Source organism: Acinonyx jubatus, chromosome B2 (assembly GCF_027475565.1).
Source record: "Acinonyx jubatus isolate Ajub_Pintada_27869175 chromosome B2, VMU_Ajub_asm_v1.0, whole genome shotgun sequence".
Classification (NCBI taxonomy): Eukaryota; Metazoa; Chordata; class Mammalia; order Carnivora; family Felidae; genus Acinonyx; species Acinonyx jubatus.
Genome location: NC_069385.1, coordinates 108,819,314 through 108,838,373, shown reverse-complemented (window position 1 = coordinate 108,838,373; position 19,060 = coordinate 108,819,314). Strand labels below are relative to the sequence as shown.

General features: G+C 55.0%; 2 protein-coding genes across 11 annotated transcripts in view; one reads left to right on the top strand and one right to left on the bottom strand.

The window, feature by feature from the left end:
* Positions 1-14,068, top strand: part of ABCC10 (ATP binding cassette subfamily C member 10) — a 24,299-nt gene extending 10,231 nt beyond the window's left edge. For 5 of the 8 annotated variants that reach the window (XM_053222764.1, XM_027057687.2, XM_027057688.2 and 2 more), the window contains 18 exons: positions 127-283; positions 567-676; positions 2,295-2,374; positions 3,026-3,197; positions 4,577-4,675; positions 5,071-5,260; positions 6,029-6,106; positions 6,266-6,460; positions 6,862-7,015; positions 7,201-7,390; positions 9,369-9,712; positions 10,001-10,170; positions 10,660-10,820; positions 11,151-11,404; positions 12,579-12,724; positions 12,820-12,917; positions 13,165-13,277; positions 13,581-14,068. In XM_053222764.1, coding sequence (XP_053078739.1) covers positions 127-283; positions 567-676; positions 2,295-2,374; positions 3,026-3,197; positions 4,577-4,675; positions 5,071-5,260; positions 6,029-6,106; positions 6,266-6,460; positions 6,862-7,015; positions 7,201-7,390; positions 9,369-9,712; positions 10,001-10,170; positions 10,660-10,820; positions 11,151-11,404; positions 12,579-12,724; positions 12,820-12,917; positions 13,165-13,277; positions 13,581-13,734 — 2,865 coding nt within the window. In that variant the 3' untranslated portion in view covers positions 13,735-14,068. Of the gene's footprint in view, positions 1-126; positions 284-566; positions 677-2,294; positions 2,375-3,025; positions 3,198-4,576; positions 4,676-5,070; positions 5,261-6,028; positions 6,107-6,265; positions 6,461-6,861; positions 7,016-7,200; positions 7,391-9,368; positions 9,713-10,000; positions 10,171-10,659; positions 10,821-11,150; positions 11,405-12,578; positions 12,725-12,819; positions 12,918-13,164; positions 13,278-13,580 lie in introns of those variants that run through there. The other 3 variants (XR_008298592.1, XM_053222765.1, XR_003419605.2) reach the window with 3 other exon arrangements.
* Positions 13,993-19,060, bottom strand: DLK2 (delta like non-canonical Notch ligand 2). 3 transcript variants are annotated; one of them, XM_053222766.1, is made up of 6 exons: positions 18,942-19,060; positions 17,764-17,893; positions 17,431-17,494; positions 16,311-16,441; positions 15,717-15,861; positions 13,993-14,914 (listed from the first exon to the last, which is right to left on the bottom strand). In XM_053222766.1, the coding sequence occupies exons 2-6, from the start codon at positions 17,837-17,839 to the stop codon at positions 14,179-14,181; spliced, it is 1,152 nt and encodes a 383-aa protein (XP_053078741.1). In that variant the 5' UTR covers positions 17,840-17,893; positions 18,942-19,060; the 3' UTR covers positions 13,993-14,178. The 3 variants fall into 3 exon arrangements, with proteins under 3 accessions (XP_053078741.1, XP_026913494.1, XP_053078743.1); XM_027057693.2 differs by lacking the exon at positions 18,942-19,060 and adding an exon at positions 18,392-18,653; XM_053222768.1 differs by lacking the exons at positions 16,311-16,441; positions 18,942-19,060 and having other exon boundaries at positions 17,764-18,200.

The window sequence follows — 19,060 nt, the reverse complement described above, 5'->3', positions numbered from 1 at the left end:
CTCAGTTCTGCTGCTGCTGCCCTGTTCTTCCCTCCACACACCTGTCCACAAGGCCACCCATAGAGCAGGCCTTCAGATAGCTCCTGGGCTTCAGGTGATGCTTCATCCCCTTTCTATCCTACTTAGGTGTTCACGGCATTGGCACTGGTGCGCATGCTCATTCTTCCCCTCAACAGCTTCCCTTGGGTGATTAATGGCCTCCTGGAGGCCAAAGTGTCCTTGGACCGGATTCAGCGTTTCCTTGACCTTCCCAACCAGAACCCCCAAGCCTACTATAGCTCAGGTAATGGGAAGCTAAAGGGAAGAACCTGGCACAGGGTGAGGAGGGAACTGTAGCCCCAAGGATGCTGTACATAGGTGCTGGCAAGAAGAGCCAGAGGCAGCAGAACCCAGGCAGAGCAAGTGGCCATTTCCTGCGGGAAAATCCTCAGACCAAGATAGGCTGAATTAGCACTGGGCAGGTAGATACAAGACAAGCAAGCCAATGACACACTCCTGGTTTACCCTCCCCAAGTAGGTAGATTGTGCATTAGAATCCCAAGTTGAGTGCCTTTTTCCCTGTTTAGATCCCCCCACAGCGCCATCTACGGTGTTGGAGCTGCATGAAGCCCTGTTCTCCTGGGACCCAGTTGGAACGAGCCAGGAGACCTTCATCAGTCACCTCGAAGTGAAGAAGGTTTGTTGGTTAGACAACCTAGGGGAGTCCCCAGATGAATGAGAGAGATGCGGACTCAGTGACAGATAAGCAAGGATGGTGCCAACCGTAGCTAGGTGGCCTACGTCTCTAATCACTGAGGGAAAGACTGGAGGGACTGTGGTGAGCAGGTCTACACTTATCTCTGACCACCCTCCCATTAACACAGCTTTCTCAGAGTTGTCCACGCTCTCCCTGGTCTTTAGACAGGTATATCCTCCTAGTGCAGGCCAACAAGTATGTCTGTCTCTCCATTGTCCCTCAGAGGCCAGCAAGTTGAGAACAGACCCCAGAGCTTATTCAGCATCTGCCCCAGGCTGGGACCAGGGGAGAGGCCCAGGAGTCTCTTCTGAGAAGGATTTTGCAAAGAGGGTAGATAATCCTCTATTTAGCCTGGTGAAAAGGAATCACACCTTGTGACTCACACCATAGCATACACCCTCAGACAAACACTTGAAAGAATATTCCTGGCAGGACAGTGACTTCTGTTTACCCAGCTTCTGAGTTTTCACTCTTTTCTGACCCCTATCCAACCCTTTGCCCCACAGCTCAACCCAGCATTCTCTAGTCTCTACCACATTTGGCTCACATTTCTGGCATGGGCTGTATATTTTGTTTTTCTTAGTTCAGGCAAGACAAGGCTGGAATTTTTCAAAGGAATTTTACTAATGTGTCGGTTGGGGCTTTTTGGATATAAGTCATAGAAACAGGAGCTAGCTTAAGCAAACAGGAATTTATAATGAGGATATAAAGATGAATTGCAGAATCCAAGGGCATGCATGCAGCTGGATCTCAGCAGCAACCCAGAACCAGGACTCAACTCCTAGAACTTTCCTTCTGTCTACTTCTCTCATCTGCCTCCTGCTTCTCTCAGTGGACTTGCTCTCCACTGAGCAGAAGATGTGACTGCAGACAGCCCTCCCACTTACAGGCTAAGCCAGAAAAAGGGAGAATTCCCAGGGGAGGGTCTCAGCTTGGTCTGGTGGCCACTCAGAGACGGGTCAATACTGGCTGACAGATTGGGGGCATTATAGAGCTTCTGAGAGCTCTACTTCTTTCTTAAAAAAGGGATTTTTTTTTCCTTTTTGTGCAGGGAGATAGCCCCATGAATGTATGTTACCACTAAGAAATGAAGGGAGAACAGAAAATTTGAAACTGTAAATCACAGAAATGGGCATCTGTGCAAAGTACTGCCTTTTACTCTGAGATAGCAGCAGTCTAGCCACAGGTGGACATAGTTAGCCCAGCATCCAGGCCCCAAAGCCTGGAGTCCCTCCCCTCCCCTCTCCTGGGCTCCCTACCTTGACCTTTCCTTGGAAATTCTGGGCAGATTTCCACCCATTCTCTCTAGCATACTCTCTGGCTTCTCTCCAGAGGCCCTTCACACAGACAGTGAAACTGATCGCTCCTCTGAGTGGGGAGTAAAGCACTGTACTTCTCTAGGTGCTGCACAGTGTCTCTGAGGCATAGCTCAGCCTGAGGGCTGGAACATTCTTTCCTTACAGACTAGTGGGGGCCCAGAGAGAACCCTCTGTGGAATGTTTGGCAGCCCAGGGCCTCAGGAGGGAGACCTGATACTTACTGTCTGGCTTCCTTGCAGGGTGCCTTGGTGGGCATCGTGGGGAAGGTGGGCTGTGGGAAGAGCTCGTTGCTGGCCGCCATTGCTGGGGAGCTCCACAGGTGAGCAACCTCTAGTGTCCCGCTGTCCTCAGCTTTGACCTTCAGCAGATACTTGCCTAGTCCCTGCCATGTGGTGGACACCATTTTAGGGTCCAGAGATGCCAAGAACAAGACATTGTCCCTTTCTTGGGAGAGTTTTCAGTCTGGAAAGGGAAAGGCAGTCAAGAAAGTGAGTTATAATCATCACACCAACGTGTTGCAAGTGGTATAATAGTGAGTGAAGAAATAAATGGAAACATCCTGCGTCAGCCGCTATTTCAGAAAATGTGGTTATGCAGGGAGGGATCCAGAGAGGAGCAGAAGTATGAAAGAAGGGCTTTTGTCATGAGAACGAGTGAGTGCAGGGTGGTGGCCATGCTCTCCTCTGAGCTTCTGAGCACATCCAGATCTGACAGCTGCTTGGCTGTACCCAAAGAGCAATTTCTTCCCTTCCCAGACCAGAATGACCCCCCTCCCCCAGCCTCATTAGGACGCCTCAACCTCAGTGGCTGCCAATTCAGAGACCCATGTGACATGAAGGGGGACCTGATGTAGAAGTCTAGAGACTTCTAGACTGATGGCAGTCTAAAGAAGCTTCTGGGGGGCAGGGGCTGGGTATGGAGGGACCCAGTGGGAGCTGGCTCCCCATGCTGCTGTCCCTGCTCTATGCAGGCTGCATGGACGGGTGGCATTGTGGGGGCTGTCCAAAGGCTTTGGCCTGGCGACCCAGGAACCGTGGATCCAGTTTGCCACCATCCGGGACAACATTCTCTTTGGGAAGACATTTGATGCCCAGCTGTACCAGAAAGTGCTAGAAGCCTGCGCCCTCAGTGATGACCTCAGTGTGAGTGCCTGGCCCTGAAACCTCCTGGCTACCTGTTCCCCCATGTCCCTGATACCTCAAGTCAGAGACTTGCTTCTCTGGGAAGGGGTTGCTTTTACTCAAGCACCATTAACCAAAGACTGGCTGTTAGGTTTGGTCCTCCCAGAGTGTCCAGCTGCGTGGTTCCCCCTTCCGTGTAGGACCCAGAGCCGTGGTAGTGATGGGGTGTTCCACACAGCCACTAAGGGAACCCTGAGGCCTCTGAGGCTAGGGGAGGGTTCCCTCTCAGGCTTCGCCCTACATAGGTTTGGTTCTGATTCAAGAGGCTCCCCCACCTCCCACTTAGAGAGAGGCTTAAGAGAGTCAAGAGAGTCAAGGTTACTCCAGGCAAGTCCATTAGATCCCCTATATCCTATGTACTAAATTTAGAGGGATGAGATTCCAGATTTCTCCTGTGACTTTCCCACTCAATCCCATGTTCCCTGTAGGACTATTATCACCACTACCCTGTCCAGGTAAATGTGGAACTTCCCTGGAAAAGAGGACCTTTAACATTGACCATGGGGTATCCTATGCCCATGTATCATTTATTTCTTTTTCCCTTTTTTTTTTTTTTTTAGTTCATTTATTTATTTTGAGGGAGGGGAGGGACAGAGAGAGAGGGTGAGAGAGAATTCCAAGCAGCCTCTACATTTTCAGCACAGAGCCCGACTCGGGGCTCAATCTCATGAACCATAATATGGTGACCCGAGCTGAGATCAAAAGGCAGATGCTTAACGCACTAAGCCACCCAGGTGCCTCATATCATTTGTTTCTACATCAAGCATTTCTCAGATGTCTGCTGGGTACTGGGAACTGTTCTAGGCACTAAGAAAAAAGATGAATTACAAAGCTGTTCCCTCAGAAGGAAAAGCTGTCTGGTAGACCACAGGTGCTTCCTCTGGTATGCATACCCCTTAGCTAAGGGGACCACTCCTGAAGCCACAGGAAGACTTGGGGTACATTCCTTCTCATTCCTTCTGGAAAAACCTATGAAAGCTATCACACTGATTTTGCCCATCATCATCCTTGCCTGTTAAAAAGGCAAGGTAGTGAGTGGGACAGGGTGGTTAAAAATCTATATTCATGTCCTACTACTTACGAGCTGTGGAACAACCTTGGGCAAGGTAGTTACTCTGAACTTTGGTCTCATCTGTGAGAGACAAAAATACCAACTTCATGAGGTCGTGGGGATTGGATTATTGGAATTATGGGTTATCCCCTGTGGCTTGCTTACCCCAAATTCAAGTCTCCTCAAGCTCTCTGGCTCTCTTGACCCCCTCTACCTCTTCCCTGCAAAGAGATGGAGTAGAAGGTATTGGGGAGCCCACTGACCAGTGCTGGGGGGCCTTTTCTGTCAGATCCTGCCTGCTGGGGACCAGACAGAGGTGGGGGAGAAGGGTGTGACCCTCAGCGGGGGACAGCGGGCCCGGATTGCCCTTGCTCGTGCTGTCTACCAGGTAAATTAAAGATAGGGGAGTCTGCAGCCTTAGAGGGAGGGGGGGTGGAGATATTTTCATTAGCATCTGGTTTCTTTCCTCCTTACTGAATGTTCCTGAGGTGTTGGGCCCTTGGCCACCCCATCCCCCTTTTGCAGATTGAAGGCAGAATTAAAGGCTCTTTAAAAAGCATTGTGTAATTTGAATTGCTGGGACCCAGCAAAGCTGAGCACAGGCCTTGCTTGACTGGAGGGAAGTTCACCCTCAGCTCTTACCTCCTTCTCTTATGCTCTAAGGGTAACCCCTAGAGTTGCTCTCAATTGTCTTCTCTACCTCAAGATTGTGTCCTAGGAGAGGTCTGGGTTCTAACCAGAGGACCTGGACTTGGTGCCCATTGTGCCCCTACCTCTCCCTAGGAAAAGGACCTCTATCTCCTCGATGACCCTCTGGCTGCTGTGGATACAGATGTGGCCAATCACCTGCTGCATCGGTGCATCCTGGGAGTGCTGAGCCACACCACGAGGCTGCTGTGCACCCACCGCATCGAGTACCTGGAGAGGGCGGACGTGGTGCTGCTGATGGAGGCCGGGCGCCTCGTACAAGCCGGTAATGTGGGCCACAAGGGTGGGAGCCCCAAGGAAGAGAGCCGTCTGCCCAGGTGTAACAGGGGCAGGTGGACTGTTACATGTAGACTCTGCCACCTCCTCCGTGTGTGGCCTGGGCCCCTGTCATCCTCTGTCTCATGAAAGACCCTGTCCTGCCTTCACAGAACTGGTGGGAGGCAAGAGAGGAAGAGAGAAAGGAGCACGCTGGTGCAATGCCAGTGGATTTGGGACTTGGGCTGTGTAACTGGGTGCTTTGGGAACACAGAGGCCCAGGATCTCTGAGAACACTCTTGTCCTTTGAGAAGAGAAAGCAATCAGGTTTAGAATAGTCTTTTTATTAAAAATACAAACAAACAAAAATCAACAAAAACCCCACCTCTGATGGATTATTATCCAGCGGGACATGACCGTCTGCAAGTTCACTAGGAGAGAAACAGGAGGAAATGAGGCTCCACCAGAGTTTTAAAAATTTCATGTGACATGAGGAGAAAGCTCTGTAGTTAGGAGAGGTGACTCTGGAAGAGTGCTCATGGGTGGCTAGGACTGTCCTTCTGGGGGTGAACATTTTCTGTCTGTGCTGCTTGGACTGCAGACACAGAGAGATGGACTTGAGGGTCCTGCTCAGAGTCTGGGGGTCCAGGGCAGGGCCCTGCTAGGGAGGGTCAGGGAAGAGGTCCAAAGAGAACGGGAAGTGAATTGGCAGGTGCATTGAGAAGGGCAGAGTACATACCCAGGACAGCCCCACGCTGATCTCCCTGTTGCCTTCCAGGGCCTCCCTCTGAGATCTTGCCATTGGTGCAGGCTGTCCCCAAAGCCTGGGTTGAGGATGGACAAGAGTCTGACTCAGGTATGGCTCAGGGGTGAGGAAAGAGCTTGCCTGTCACCACCATACTGTAGAGCTACATTTTCCTCAAAGCTCCCCTGCCCGTCTGCAACCCTGAGGTTTAACTGTTGTCCTGCAGACATAACCCCCCATCCCCACCCCCCACCTCTCTGATCCTCACAGCCACAGCACAATCTGGTCAGAACCTGGAGAAAACAAAGGCGGGGCTGGAAGTGGAGAGGAACATATGTGGCCGCCTGCTGCAGGAAGAAAGCAAGAAGGAGGGTGCTGTGGCCTTCCACGTGTACCAAGCATACTGGAGGGCCGTGGGCCAGGGCCTGGCCCTAGCTATCCTCCTCTCATTGCTGCTCATGCAAGGTTGGAGTGAACCCCAGAGCCCCTCATCCCAGCACAGCCAAGGTCCCCATCACAGCCATCTCTTTGTCCGGATACTTACAAAGCCCTGAGACTCACCAGGCAGGGGCAGCAGCTGAGAGAGTCCCAAGGGCAGGAGGGGTATACTCTGAGGCCATCTTCTGATTTGTACCACACCCCCCCATCCCCCAACTAGCCCCGACTCTGCAAATGCCAGATCATGCACTCCTCAGAGCTAAAGGGTGATAGGCACACTGAGGAGGACATGGGATAGTTGCAAGGTGAGGAGGGCCAGGGGGGTGAAGAAGAGTAGAAACCAGAGTCCAGGGCAGAGGAAGGGGGTGTTTGAAGGGAACAAAAGAATGGGTCTCACTTACAGCTTTTCCCTCCCAATCCTCACCCAGCCACAAGGAATGCTGCTGACTGGTGGCTCTCCCACTGGATCTCTCAGCTGAAGGCAGACAAGAATAGCTCCCAGGAGGCACCAGCCCCCAGCAGCCCGGGATCCACGGGGCTTCTCTCTGCCCAGCTGCTCCTCTTCTCCCCAGGAAGCCTCTAGTGAGTGGCTGGGGCTAGCGCAAGCCTGGCAGTCTCCCTGAGGTGTTACCAGGCAGGGCTTGAGAGGTAGGGGGCTGGTGTTCCAGGGGTGTGTCTTCTGGTGGGGAGAGCTGGCATGGGGGAGGGGAAGGGACACCTGGGGGGCCCTACTTTTGGTTACCCACAGCCCCCTCCTCACCACCCAGCACCTCAGTGTCCCCACTGCCGAAAGCTGCCCCCAATGGCTCTTCAGACATCCGTTTCTACCTCACCGTATATGCGACCATTGCCGGCGTCAACTCCCTCTGCACCCTTCTCCGGGCAATGCTCTTTGCAGCGGGCACCATCCGAGCGGCCACCACCCTGCATCACCGCCTGCTTCGTCGAGTCCTTATGGTGAGGGGATGGGAGGGTGGAGGTGGCATGAGGGAGCCCTCTCAGTATCTAGGCTCCATTGGGGCCCCATCCTACCTCCTAGTCCTCAGAAAAAGATAGCCCTCACAGGAGGGTACAGCACTTGACTCAGAAGGCCTGGAGAGCCTTCTACACCTGGAGAGCATCTACCTAGGTTCAGACCCAGTTACTTAAGCCTATAGCTTTCTCATCTGTAAAATGGGGAGAAGAGAATCTTTCTCAGAGTCACTTCTGTTCTGGACTTCAAGTGCAGAGGCCTGAGTTATTCATGGAACATAGGACACCCCTTAGATCATGAAAGATCCTCTTTTAATTTTTTTTATCTGCTCCCTGTTATCTGCATACCCTATTTCCATTTCTGTCCTTTCCTTGATAAGCAACCATTCTAAGTGTGGTTAGTTAGTATGTCTTTGTGGGATTTGAAAAAAATTTTTTTAAATGTTTATTGGTTTTGAGAGAGAGAGAGAGCAAGAGAGAGAGCACGTGCATGGGGGAGGGATAGAGACAGCAAGAGAGAATCCCAAGCAGGCTCCAAGCTGTCAGCACAGAGCCCAATGTGGGGCTGGATCTCACAAACCCAGAGATAATGGCCTGAGCTGCTATCAAGAGTCGAGAATCGGATGCTTAACCGACTAAGCCACCCAGGCGCCCCAGTATATATCTTTGTGTTTGTCTTTTTGCAAATGCGTATGTTTTGTGTGCCAGCATTTTTATAAATGACGATCCATTTCTTACAGTTTTTATTTAGGACTGTTTCTAAGATTGATCCCTGTTGCTATGTGTATATCTAGTCTGTTGCTGACCCTGTAGACTTACGAGGATTAAATTAGTACATGGAAAGTGCTTAGAATAGTGCCTGACACATACTACTCAATTAGTAATTATTGTTAATGATGTTGTTCTTGTTATAAAGCCCTTTCATGTCTGTTACCTGGGTCTCATAATAACCCTGTGAAGTAGGTACTGTTATCCCCATTTTGCAGGTGAGGAAACTGAGGTTCTGAGAGTGAAGTGACCTGGGCAAACCTAGTTCTGTGAAGAGCCAGGCCGTGAACCGGGTACTACATAGGTCTTCCTGTTGCCTGTCAGGGAGTAGCTGCCCACTGTTCTGCCTCTCCTCCAGGAGCAGGGCATCTTCAGGCTGTGATAGAATTCCTTTCTTATAAACTGGCTTTAGGAGGTGCTTCTGAAAGTCCTTTTCCCTAGTCCCCTGCCCTAAGAGGATTGTTCCCCAAGTAAAGGCAGAGAGTTGGGGGGATGGAGAAGGTGAGGAAAGGGACGGGCTGTCTTTGAGACAGTCCCTCACAGTAGCCATCTAAACAGCTGGTGGTTGCTGAGCACTTACTCTAGGCCAGGCAGGCTGTGCTAAGCACCTGACTGCTGTATGTGGCTTTCAATCCTACCAGCAGCCTTGGGAGCTACCATTCTGTTATTATCCCTGTTTCTGAGATGAGAAACAGGGGCCTTTAAGAGATTAAGCTCCTTGCCTGGAGTCTCCCGGTTACATCTAGTAACTGGCAGGGCTGGAATCCGAATGCTTAGCCATGAGATAATACTGACTTTGACTGCTGTCCTTATCACTCTGTCCGCCCACGGGTAATCAGGATGTTCCTCCTGACATCTAACAATCTCACTCACTGGCCTGAAGTGCCCATCTTCTAGCGAGAGACTGGCTCCCTGCCCTTGAAAGGGGAGTAGGTATGTCTTGCATGGAGGTAGAGGAATGGCCAGCATGACCTGTTAGGGTCACCACTGGCCAGAGGGATGGGATAGTATCTTTCCCACCCTGGGGTAGTCTCCCTCCAAGCTCCACATGCCCCTCCTCTCTGCTCCCAAACTCTGGGAACATTTTCCTATTCTGTACTTTGGGCCTTTGTCCCCACCCCACCATCCCCCAGTGCTGTTCCCAACCCCTCTTCTGCCAGGCCCTGCCTTTGTGCAACCACACCCCCTCTCCCAGGCGCCAGTGACTTTCTTCGAGTCCACACCCGCGGGCCGGGTCCTAAATCGCTTCTCCTCCGACGTGGCCTGTGCAGATGACAGCCTTCCCTTCATGCTCAACATCCTGCTGGCCAACGCAGTAGGCCTGCTGGGCCTCCTGGCTGTGCTGGGCTCCGGCCTGCCCTGGCTGCTACTGCTGCTGCCACCTTTGAGCATCATCTACTACCGCGTGCAGCGCCACTACAGGGCCTCGTCCCGGGAGCTGCGGCGCCTGAGCAGCCTCACGCTGTCTCCCCTCTACACCCACCTGGCCGACACCTTGGCTGGCCTCGCAGTGCTCCGGGCCGCCGGGGCCACTCACAGGTGTATGAAGTCTGCCTCTCCCAGCCACGGGGAGTGGGGGAGGGATGAGGTGCCGAAGGAGGGGAGAAGGACCCCTGAGAAGAAGGGCACGTGGGTGCGGTGCCCTAGGGGAAAGAGGAAGGAAACAGAATAAAGGGATAGTGAGGCCAAACACTGGCCCCTCTATACCCCTGAGGAGAGGCCTGTGGGTGTGTAGATCAGCTCCAAGAAAGACGTGTTTCGGGGAAGAAGTCTGGATGGGTCAGTGCAACAATGGAGTGGCCTTGCTTCCCTCCTGGCCTTCACCAGGTTTGAAGAGGAGAACCAGAGACTCCTGGAGCTAAACCAGAGGTGCCAGTTTGCTGCCAGTGCTGCAATGCAGTGGCTGGACATTCGGCTGCAGCTCATGGGGGCCACAGTGGTCAGTGCCATCGCGGGCATCGCCCTGGTGCAGCACCAGCAGGGCCTCGCCAACCCAGGTGCCACCTCTCCCCTCAGAAACTTCACTCTCACCTCAGAAGCATGTTGTCCCCTCACTCCAGACCTCTCCCCACCAACATTTCACCTCCCACCCAGGGGTCCTGGGAGGAGTGTTGTGATTCTCATTGCCTGCATTGTAGAGTTGAGGAAACTAAGTCCTAGGGAGAAACTCGCCCAGGTGGTGGTGGGTCTGGGACTAGAACTGAGTCTCCTAATCTTCACCCCTTTCCTGCTCTTCCCCATCCCCAGCACTCTGTCAGGCCCGTCTTCCATGGTCTTCCCTTGCAGCCTCTCCAGGCCCATTGTGCTCCCTTGTGGCCAGCCTCCTGTGGTTCCTATCTAGGTCTTGGTGTCTTTCTGCTTCACTGCTGGCTTCCTTTACATGCCCACAGTCCATGGTTTGAAATTCTCCTGTTCTGCCCCACCCCTGCTCCACATGCACCCCCGTGTGTAGGCATCCCTTAGTGGCTTGTGCTCCTCTCCCCTAGGACTGGTGGGCCTGTCACTATCTTACGCACTTTCCCTGACGGGCCTGCTCTCGGGCCTGGTGAGCAGCTTCACACAGACAGAAACCATGCTGGTGAGCGTCGAGCGACTGGAGGAGTACTCCTGTGACCTACCCCAAGAGCCCCAGGGCCAGCTGCCACGGGTAGGCCTGCACCCCCGCCCCAGGCCTGGGCACTGGAACCCTGGAGGACCCTCCTACCCTCCTGACATGCCCCATCTCTCCCCCACTTCCTTTCCTTTCGCTCCTCACTATCTTTCTCAGCTCCTCTCACGTCCCCATGTGATCCCCCATTCTTCACAGCTTCCCTCATCTTTGTGCCCATCGAGAGGGCCCCGTCTCTGTGGCATGCGCCCTTTCCTCTCACACCAACCCTTTCTCTTTATTCTTCTCTCCACTCTCCATTGCCCCTCCTCCTCCTGATTTCTTCCACCTCACCTGTCTCCCTCTCTCTCCCACCCACGGACCCACCAGCTGGGCATTGGCTGGCTGACCCAGGGGAGCGTGGAGTTCCAGGATGTGGTGTTGGTGTACCGGCCAGGGCTGCCGAATGCCTTGGATGGGGTGACCTTCCGCGTGCAGCCTGGAGAGAAGCTGGGCATCGTGGGCCGCACGGGCTCTGGCAAGTCTTCCCTGTTGTTGGTGCTCTTCCGGCTGCTGGAACCTAGTTCGGGGCGAGTGCTGCTGGACGGTGTGGACACCAGCCAGCTGGAGCTGGCCGAGCTCAGGTCTGGGGGAGAGAGAAGAAGGGAACCAGACTACTGGCACTTGGAGGAAGGTCCAGCTAGGAAGGCTATATATCAATTCGGGGCAGCCAGGGCCAATCAGGGGCGGGATGGAGCATAGGACAAGGAGGTGAGGATGGTGAGCTCCCGGTGATCAGGTCCAGACTCATAGCTGTGGTCTCAAGGTCTGCAGTCTGACCGACTCAGGCCCACCTTTCCAGCTTCACGTTCTATTTCCCAGCACATAGCCTCTGGTTGAGACCCACCAGTCTGTGCCTCCTGAACCCGAGCCTACCAAGGGCAGTGCCCCATACTGATGCCCTCAGATCTGATGCTCAGCAGGCGGTGCTTGGGACAGCTCGAGACCTGGGCCAGTTGCCTCTAGCCACAAGTGGCCTCTTCTGGGGCTAATCATCTCCTTACCCCCAACCTCCAGGTTTACCTAGTATCATTTTTGCTGGGTTTCATGGTATGCACGAGGTAGGGCAGCTCTGTCTTCTAAAGTCCAATACTGATCCCAAGGCCTGGCTCTGCTCTTCCTGTCTTCTTTTTTATTTTTTTAAAATTTTTAAAAAAATGTTTATTATTTCTGAGAGAGAGGGAGACACAGAACCCAAAGCAGGCTCTAGGCTCTGAGCTGTCAGCACAGAGCCCAACATGGGGCTTGAACCCACGAACTGCAAGATCATGACCTGAGTTGAAGTCAGACACTTAACCGCCTGAGCCACCCAGGCACCCCTCTTCCTTTCTTCTCTTACCTGTGGTGGCCTTATCTTATAGCTCTACCATATAGCTCCTCAGGACCCAATTCCAGGCCCACCTCCAACCTTGAAGTGTCCCCTACCCATTCACACTCTGGTCATTCCTTGCCACTGCTGCCCCAGTGGCTGCTGGAGTCAGGCCCACAGTTTATCTCACTCCTGCTCTCTGTGTCTTGTACCTCAGTGAGATGTAAGTTCCTTAAGGATAGAGTCAAGGCCTTGGATGTCTTTGATATTCCTCTTGGTACTGGCACAGATCTAAGTATGTGGCTGGCCAACTTGGGACCAGAGTGGGAGTTATGTTCGGGTCTTGCCCCAAACTTTCCCAGAAGGGCTAGCTAAAATCCTGTGCTAGGAACAGAAGTGACCACATCTCTAGTCAGAACTCTATGTCCTGTCCCCACCTTATCTCCCAGATCCCAGCTGGCTGTCATCCCCCAGGAACCCTTTTTGTTCAGTGGGACTGTTCGGGAAAACCTGGACCCCCAGGGCCTGCATGAGGATAGGGCCCTGTGGCAGGCCCTGGAGCAGTGCCACCTGAGTGAGGTGATCATGTCCATTGGTGAGTACTAGGTCCTACCCTGTGGTGGCAGGAAGGAGCAAGGAGGGAGCAGGATGAGGCCCGGGACCTGGGAGTGAGGATGCTGTGCCTTGCAGGTGGTTTGGATGGTGAGCTGGGTGAGGGAGGCCGGAGCTTATCCCTGGGGCAGAGGCAGTTGCTGTGTCTGGCCAGGGCTCTCCTCACGGATGCCAAGGTAAGGCAATAGGAGGAGATAATTAAGAGGGCCCAGAAGAAGGGAGGGGACAGTCAGGGTGAGGAAGTGAGCTGGGGAGAGGTTTTGAGAGACTAAGACAGCTTTCCTTTTAGAGCTCGAGGTGGGGGATCTGTAGGCTGGGCTGGGCTGGGCCTGGCCAGGAGGGATGGTGCTTAGGTCGGAGCCAAGGCTAAGCCTCTTCCTCCCTTTCCTCCCTTTCCTCCCCAACCCTCTCCACATGTTCCAGATCCTGTGTATTGATGAGGCCACAGCAAGTGTGGACCAGAAGACAGACCAACTGCTCCAGCAGACCATCTGCAAGCGCTTTGCCGACAAGACAGTGCTGACCATTGCCCACAGGTGTGCCCGCATCCAGAGTGAGAATCTAATCAGGGACTATGGTGACATGAACCCAGAGCCTCCCTTCCTTTCAGGGACCCCAGGGCTCAGGGCTCTGGAGATTCCAATCCCTTGTGAATCTCAGCTCCTCGTTCTCCAGGCCCTTTATATAGTAACACATTGTCCAAGGGTATCTCCAGCCAGGAGCTAACACCTGTGGGGCAGACCTGTGCTGTCCAGGGGACGACAGGAGGGACAAGCAGCTCAGCTTTCTTCTTTAGGGCCTTGTCCTCCACTCCCCACTGACCACCTTCTCCCGTACAGGCTCAACACGATCCTGAACTCTGACCGGGTGCTGGTGCTACAAGCGGGGAGGGTCGTGGAGCTGGACTCCCCTGCCGCCCTGCGCAGCCAGCCCCACTCACTGTTCCAGCAGCTGCTACAGAGCAGCCACCAGGGATCTCGCTCCTCTCCCTGAGGGCCCTGAGCCTGACCCCCGTCCCGCAGTCTTATCCTGAGCAGGTACAGAGGTGCTGGCTTGCACCTTGCTTACGTTCTCCTTTGTGGCTCTACCTCTCCCTCATTTCTCAGAGGGGAAAAGGGGACCCTGGGTTCTCCTTTGGAAACTGTGCTTTCTTGGGGAACATAGTCCTGAGGCTTCCCCAGAGCCAGGCCTCTGCTCTGGCCATCTGGCAGCTGGGATTCCAGGCAGGTTTTTCTGGCAAAGGAGCCCACGTGCGCTTTCAGAGTTTTATTTGATAAAATTTCCATCTTACAGTCTATGTATTAAAAAAATAATATTTCTGGTGTGAGGCTGAGGTCCCTCAGTGTGTGTACCCCAGGAGAGGGGTGGCGAGAAAGGGCTACTCCAGTCTGAGAAGCCAAGGAGGTGAAGGTGGGGGCTGGAAAGCCCCCACCTCCATCACAGTGCTGTGGTCTTTCCAGGCTCAGGGGGCAAGTCAGGAGACAGGGAGAGCCCTGCTGGCAGCATGCTAACCTGACACTCTTGATCCTGGCGTGCTGGAGCATAGTGTGGGGCAGGGAAGCAGCAGGGTCCAGGGGGGCAGACACCCCGGCGCCAGGCCCTCAGGGTCAGCAACATTGTGGACAGGACCAGAGCAGCAGTGAGGGCCCCAAATACCACTACGGCCACCAGGCTAGCTGCACCTAGCCCAGCCTCTTGCCTCCGCACCACCTCCTTCACTGAGATGCGCAGCAGACCTGCCCCCACACTGTAGGGGACAGGCCCTGTGGCAGGTACCGCCACAGCTGAGGTGGGCCCCAGGGGTATGTCCACTGTGGTGGCAGGATCTGGGACTGGTAAGATGAGCTCACAAGTCTTGCCGCCATAGCCACTGGGGCAGAGACAGTCAAAGTCATGGACACGGTCCCGACAGCGGGCCCCTCTCTGGCATGGGCGGCTGGCACAGTCATCCAGGTTGATGGTGCAGAAACGTCCAGCAAAGCCCTCAGGGCAGAGGCAGGAGAAGCGGTTTATGCCGTCCAGGCAGGTGGCGCCATTGGCACAAGGCCGCATCAGACAGTCGTCTACATTGACCTCACAGCGGGCACCCACGAAGCCAGCCAAACAGCGGCAGGTGAAGTTGAGGGCAAAGCCCTGGTCGTCCTGGCACTGCCCACCGTTCCGGCATGGAGAGCTGCAGTGGGGGTGAAAGACGCCACTGATGCCAACTTGGCACCTGCAGGGTAGCCCAGGTCAGCATCCTGACCACCGCCACCCTTCTACCCCCTTTCTAGCTATGTCCCTTTGAGCCACTGTCTCCGAGCCTTGAACGCCTCATTCTAAAAATGAGAATAAGGGGGCTTCTGGCTGGCTCAGGTGGTAGAACATGCAGCTCTTGATCTTGGGGTTGTGAGTTCAAGTGCCACATTGGGCATAGAGATTACTTAAAATCTTTTTTAGAAAATGAGAATAGTACCCAGCTTCCCAAACTGTGAGAGTTAAATGAGATAATCCAATGTCAAACAAAGGCCAGGCTCAAGGCAAGTGTGCTATTATTATCCTCATAAGCTCTCAGGCCTGAGGCAGAAATGAGGACAAGTCCAGCCCTGCAGCCCCATTTCTTTCATTCACAGTGAGGCACAAGGCTGCTGTGTGCAACATCTTTAGGGGCTGTGTGCCAGCTTTCCCGAGGTAAAGTCCTACGTCCCCAACCTCCCCACACCCACCTTCCCCACCAGAGCAGTCACACATTGATGAGTTACACCTCCAGCTCCTACAGGTTTTTGTTGTTGGGGAAATGGTTCCGATGGTACCCGAAAAGTTGAGAAACTCTGAACTGGGGACACTTTGGCAGACTGGGGTTTTATCCTCAGGTGCCCCCATGTGGGACTTCTCCTCAGCCCTAATACTTCACCACCACTCTCTCTACAGTCCTGCTTCTTCTCTGTCACCAGACTGTCCCTTAACCTCCCACTCACCCCCAGGCCAGCACTCACCCTGCCTGTTCACAGGGTCCAGCCTTGCGCTCACAGTCATGCCCATGGAAGCCTGGTGGGCACACACAGTGGTACTCGCCGCCCCCATCATAGACACACTGGCCTCCATTCCGGCAGGGGGTCTGCGTGGTACAGATGTGCTCGTCTGGAAAGAGACCGGGAAGGCTCTGGGATAGCCCCTCATCTGGCACCCAGACCTGCCCAGGCCCCACCCAAAACTCTGTGGGCGTGACTTGCACTACAAACCCACCCAGAGCTTGTGTGGTGCGGTGTGGGGAAACAACACTGAATCGGACTCTGGAGGCTCCTAGCACTAGCACTGTCAACCTGTCTCAAAGTGATGGGGCAAGCTGTATCATCCATGGGCCTCAGTTTCCTCATTGGTAAAATGTGAGTATATTTTCAGCAGCTGCCTGGCTCACCTCACAGGATTATGTTGAGGCCCAATTTAGGCAACAGGTATAAAGTCTAAAATGATAAAATACCATGTATTTGAGGGTTTGAGCTAGACACAATAGGTATTAAATCTGGATGGATTTTTTCCTAAAACACACAGGGTCCCCAGCCCAACAACTAACCTCTCTACTCCCCTACCTTTGTCACAGAATTTGCCCGCCCAGCCACTGTGACAGATGCACTGCCAGGGCTGGTGGCAGGTACCGTGCTGGCAGCCAGGCATCCTCACACAGCGCTCACAGTGCAGCCCCTCCCAGCCTGGGTCACACCTGATGGGGAGAAGCACAGGAGCAGGGCTCTGGGTAGCGGAATCTGAGGAAATGGATGAGGGAGGACCAGATCTTCTAGAAAACAGGACCTATGAGAGCCCCTAAAGGGAAAGCAGGCCTATCCCAGGTAGGCATAGGGTTCTACAGGGTCAGAGGACATACATATGGAATCAGACCATCAGACGCCAGCATGCAAGTCCTCGTTCTGCACTTTGTCTAACCTTTTTGGGCCTCAGTGTTCTCATCTGTAAACTGGAGATATGCTTGGCAGGGATGGGTTGAGGAAGAAATTAAGATATTTGTAAATAACCCCAGTGCCATTCCTAGCATGTCTGAGGTGCTCAGAAATGGTTTAAAAAGAGTGACCTTGAAAGGTCATCAGGACTATCCTCCCATCCTAATTTCAGGACAAAGGTCTGAACTATTTCAGAGTGTCCCAAACACTGCCAGCCCCTCCGGCCCCTTGCTCTGTCAGCTCATTTCCTTATGTGCACTTTTCTCCTACTACAGACTTTGCCCATCCCCCACTCCAGTGAGTCAATTACTCAAATGCATCAAGAAAGATCCTCTTTCCTGAGTGCTTCTCCACAGCAACCCTTCCGCAGCTTTTCTCAGACTAAACCCAGTCTCTTTATATCATTATCTCCCCCCTTCCCTCATGGGCCCCAATCTCCAAACTCTCTCAAGCTTCAGGTCTTCCTCCTGGTATCTTGAGGAGGAACATTTCAGAATGCTTGGATCAGCCTTGGGAGGGTAAAAAAGTGGGGAGGCATAAGCGAGAAGCAGCATTAAGAGAGGCAAAGCAGAGGAGAACTGGGGGTAAAGAAGAGGCTGACTAGTCTGTCCTGTGGCCATGAGGGAATAGGGAGTGAACAGCAGGATTCTAAGCCCGTAGACATTCTGCCATGGGGCTTGACCTGGTTGTGGGTGTGGACCTGCTGGGAAACGGGGAACAAGGGGGTTTGGGAGCACGTGTTCGAGAGAGCTACCTGCAGGAGCCGTCAGGCGCGCAGCAGCCGTGGGCCAAGTCACAGTGGGAGCTGCAGTCATCGGCTGCAAGAGATTGACGTAGGACGGGTGAGACCGGGTTAAGGTTCGTCTCCCTGAGATGTGGGGCTTGGAGGACGAGGGGTCTCAGTAATTGGGGAGCTCCCCTTTGGGCTCAGGCAGAACAGAGACTCCTCGAATTGCAACGGGACTACCTGGGTCTCGCCAACCCCGCGGGTCGAGCGGCTGCAGTGCCGTCTCTGGCCGGCAGAGGTCAACGCGCAAGCGAGGGATGGCCGGGCAGGGCCGCGACCTGAGTCCGGGGGCGCGCTCACCTCGGGCAGGCTGAACGGGTGCCCCCAGGATGCACAACAGGCACACGAGATGTAGGCAGCGGCAGCCGCTGGGCATGGTCAGCGCCGGCCCCAGGAGGACGGACGGATGGACGGCCGGACTTGCGGACACCTGTGGGACGGCACAGGCTGGGAGGCGGCCGGACCTGGATTCCGGTTCTGAGTGATAGGAGCCGAGGGGGAAGAGGGGCGTCCGGACAGAAGGAGGTGGGGGCAGCAGGAGGGCGGAGGCGGGGAAGACTGAGCAGGCGAGGAGACTGGAGACAGGAGCCCGGGAGTGGGCTCTGTGGGAAGGAAGCGAAGGATGGGCAGCGCCGAGCGAGGTCAGGCGCTGGAGGGGCCCGGGCAGGGAACGCAGTCCGCAAGGAGGACTCCGTGGGGATGGGGACAGCGTCGAGAGATAGCCTCGGGCACGAAGGGGACGCGGGGGCCGGTTCCGGGCAGCGAGCAGTCTCCGCCCCCCACCTCCACCCCCCTCCCCCCCGCCCGCCCCGGGACTTGCTCCCACGTTCCCTTCCTATCTCCCCCGCACTCGGTTCGGCCGCGGCGCGGGGCCTGGACTCCCCAGAGCGCCCCTAGCCCTGCGCGCCCCTGCGCTCGCGGTGCTCACCTCGGGCTGGGAGGCAGCGCGCCCCGGGACGCAGAGCGGGGTCGGATCCGACGGGCTCCGCCGAGGGCCGGGGCGCTGGGCCGCCCCTAGCGGGCCTCGGGGACGGGCGCCGAGGCGGCTGCCATGCGAGCGGAGCGCTCAGGAATCTGGGGCTCAAGGCGGCCCCGAGCGGCAGCGGCTGCGGCCGCTCCTCGCGCTCGATCAGGCCGCCTGCCAGGGGCGGCGTGTGCCGGCGGAGCCCGCCTCCCCCTCCCGGAGCTGCCGCCGGCCCGCCCCCCACCCGCCCGCGTCGGGCGCCCACCCCCGGCGACGCAAGGCGCACACCTCGCCCCTGCGCTCGCCGGTTCCCTGGCGCCCCCCGCGCCCCCCGGGGCCTCCACCCTCCGCTGCCACCTAACCTCTCCGAACCTCGCTTTCTTCAAAGAAAGGAGGAAATTAGAGGGATCTAGATGGAAGCAGACTGCCAAGTGCCGGCCAAATGTGCACAGCCGTTATTCTCCCATCTTGCATCCCCGCTATCCTGACCCACGCCCCTCACCCAGTGCCCCACCTCTGCTCTCGCCAGTCAGCTTCCCATCACGCTTCTCTTTTATATCCCTTGTACGCTTAGGGCACCCTTGCGCCTCCAGGCCCTCCTCCTGTCACCAGCCCACGCCTCCTCCGTTTGTA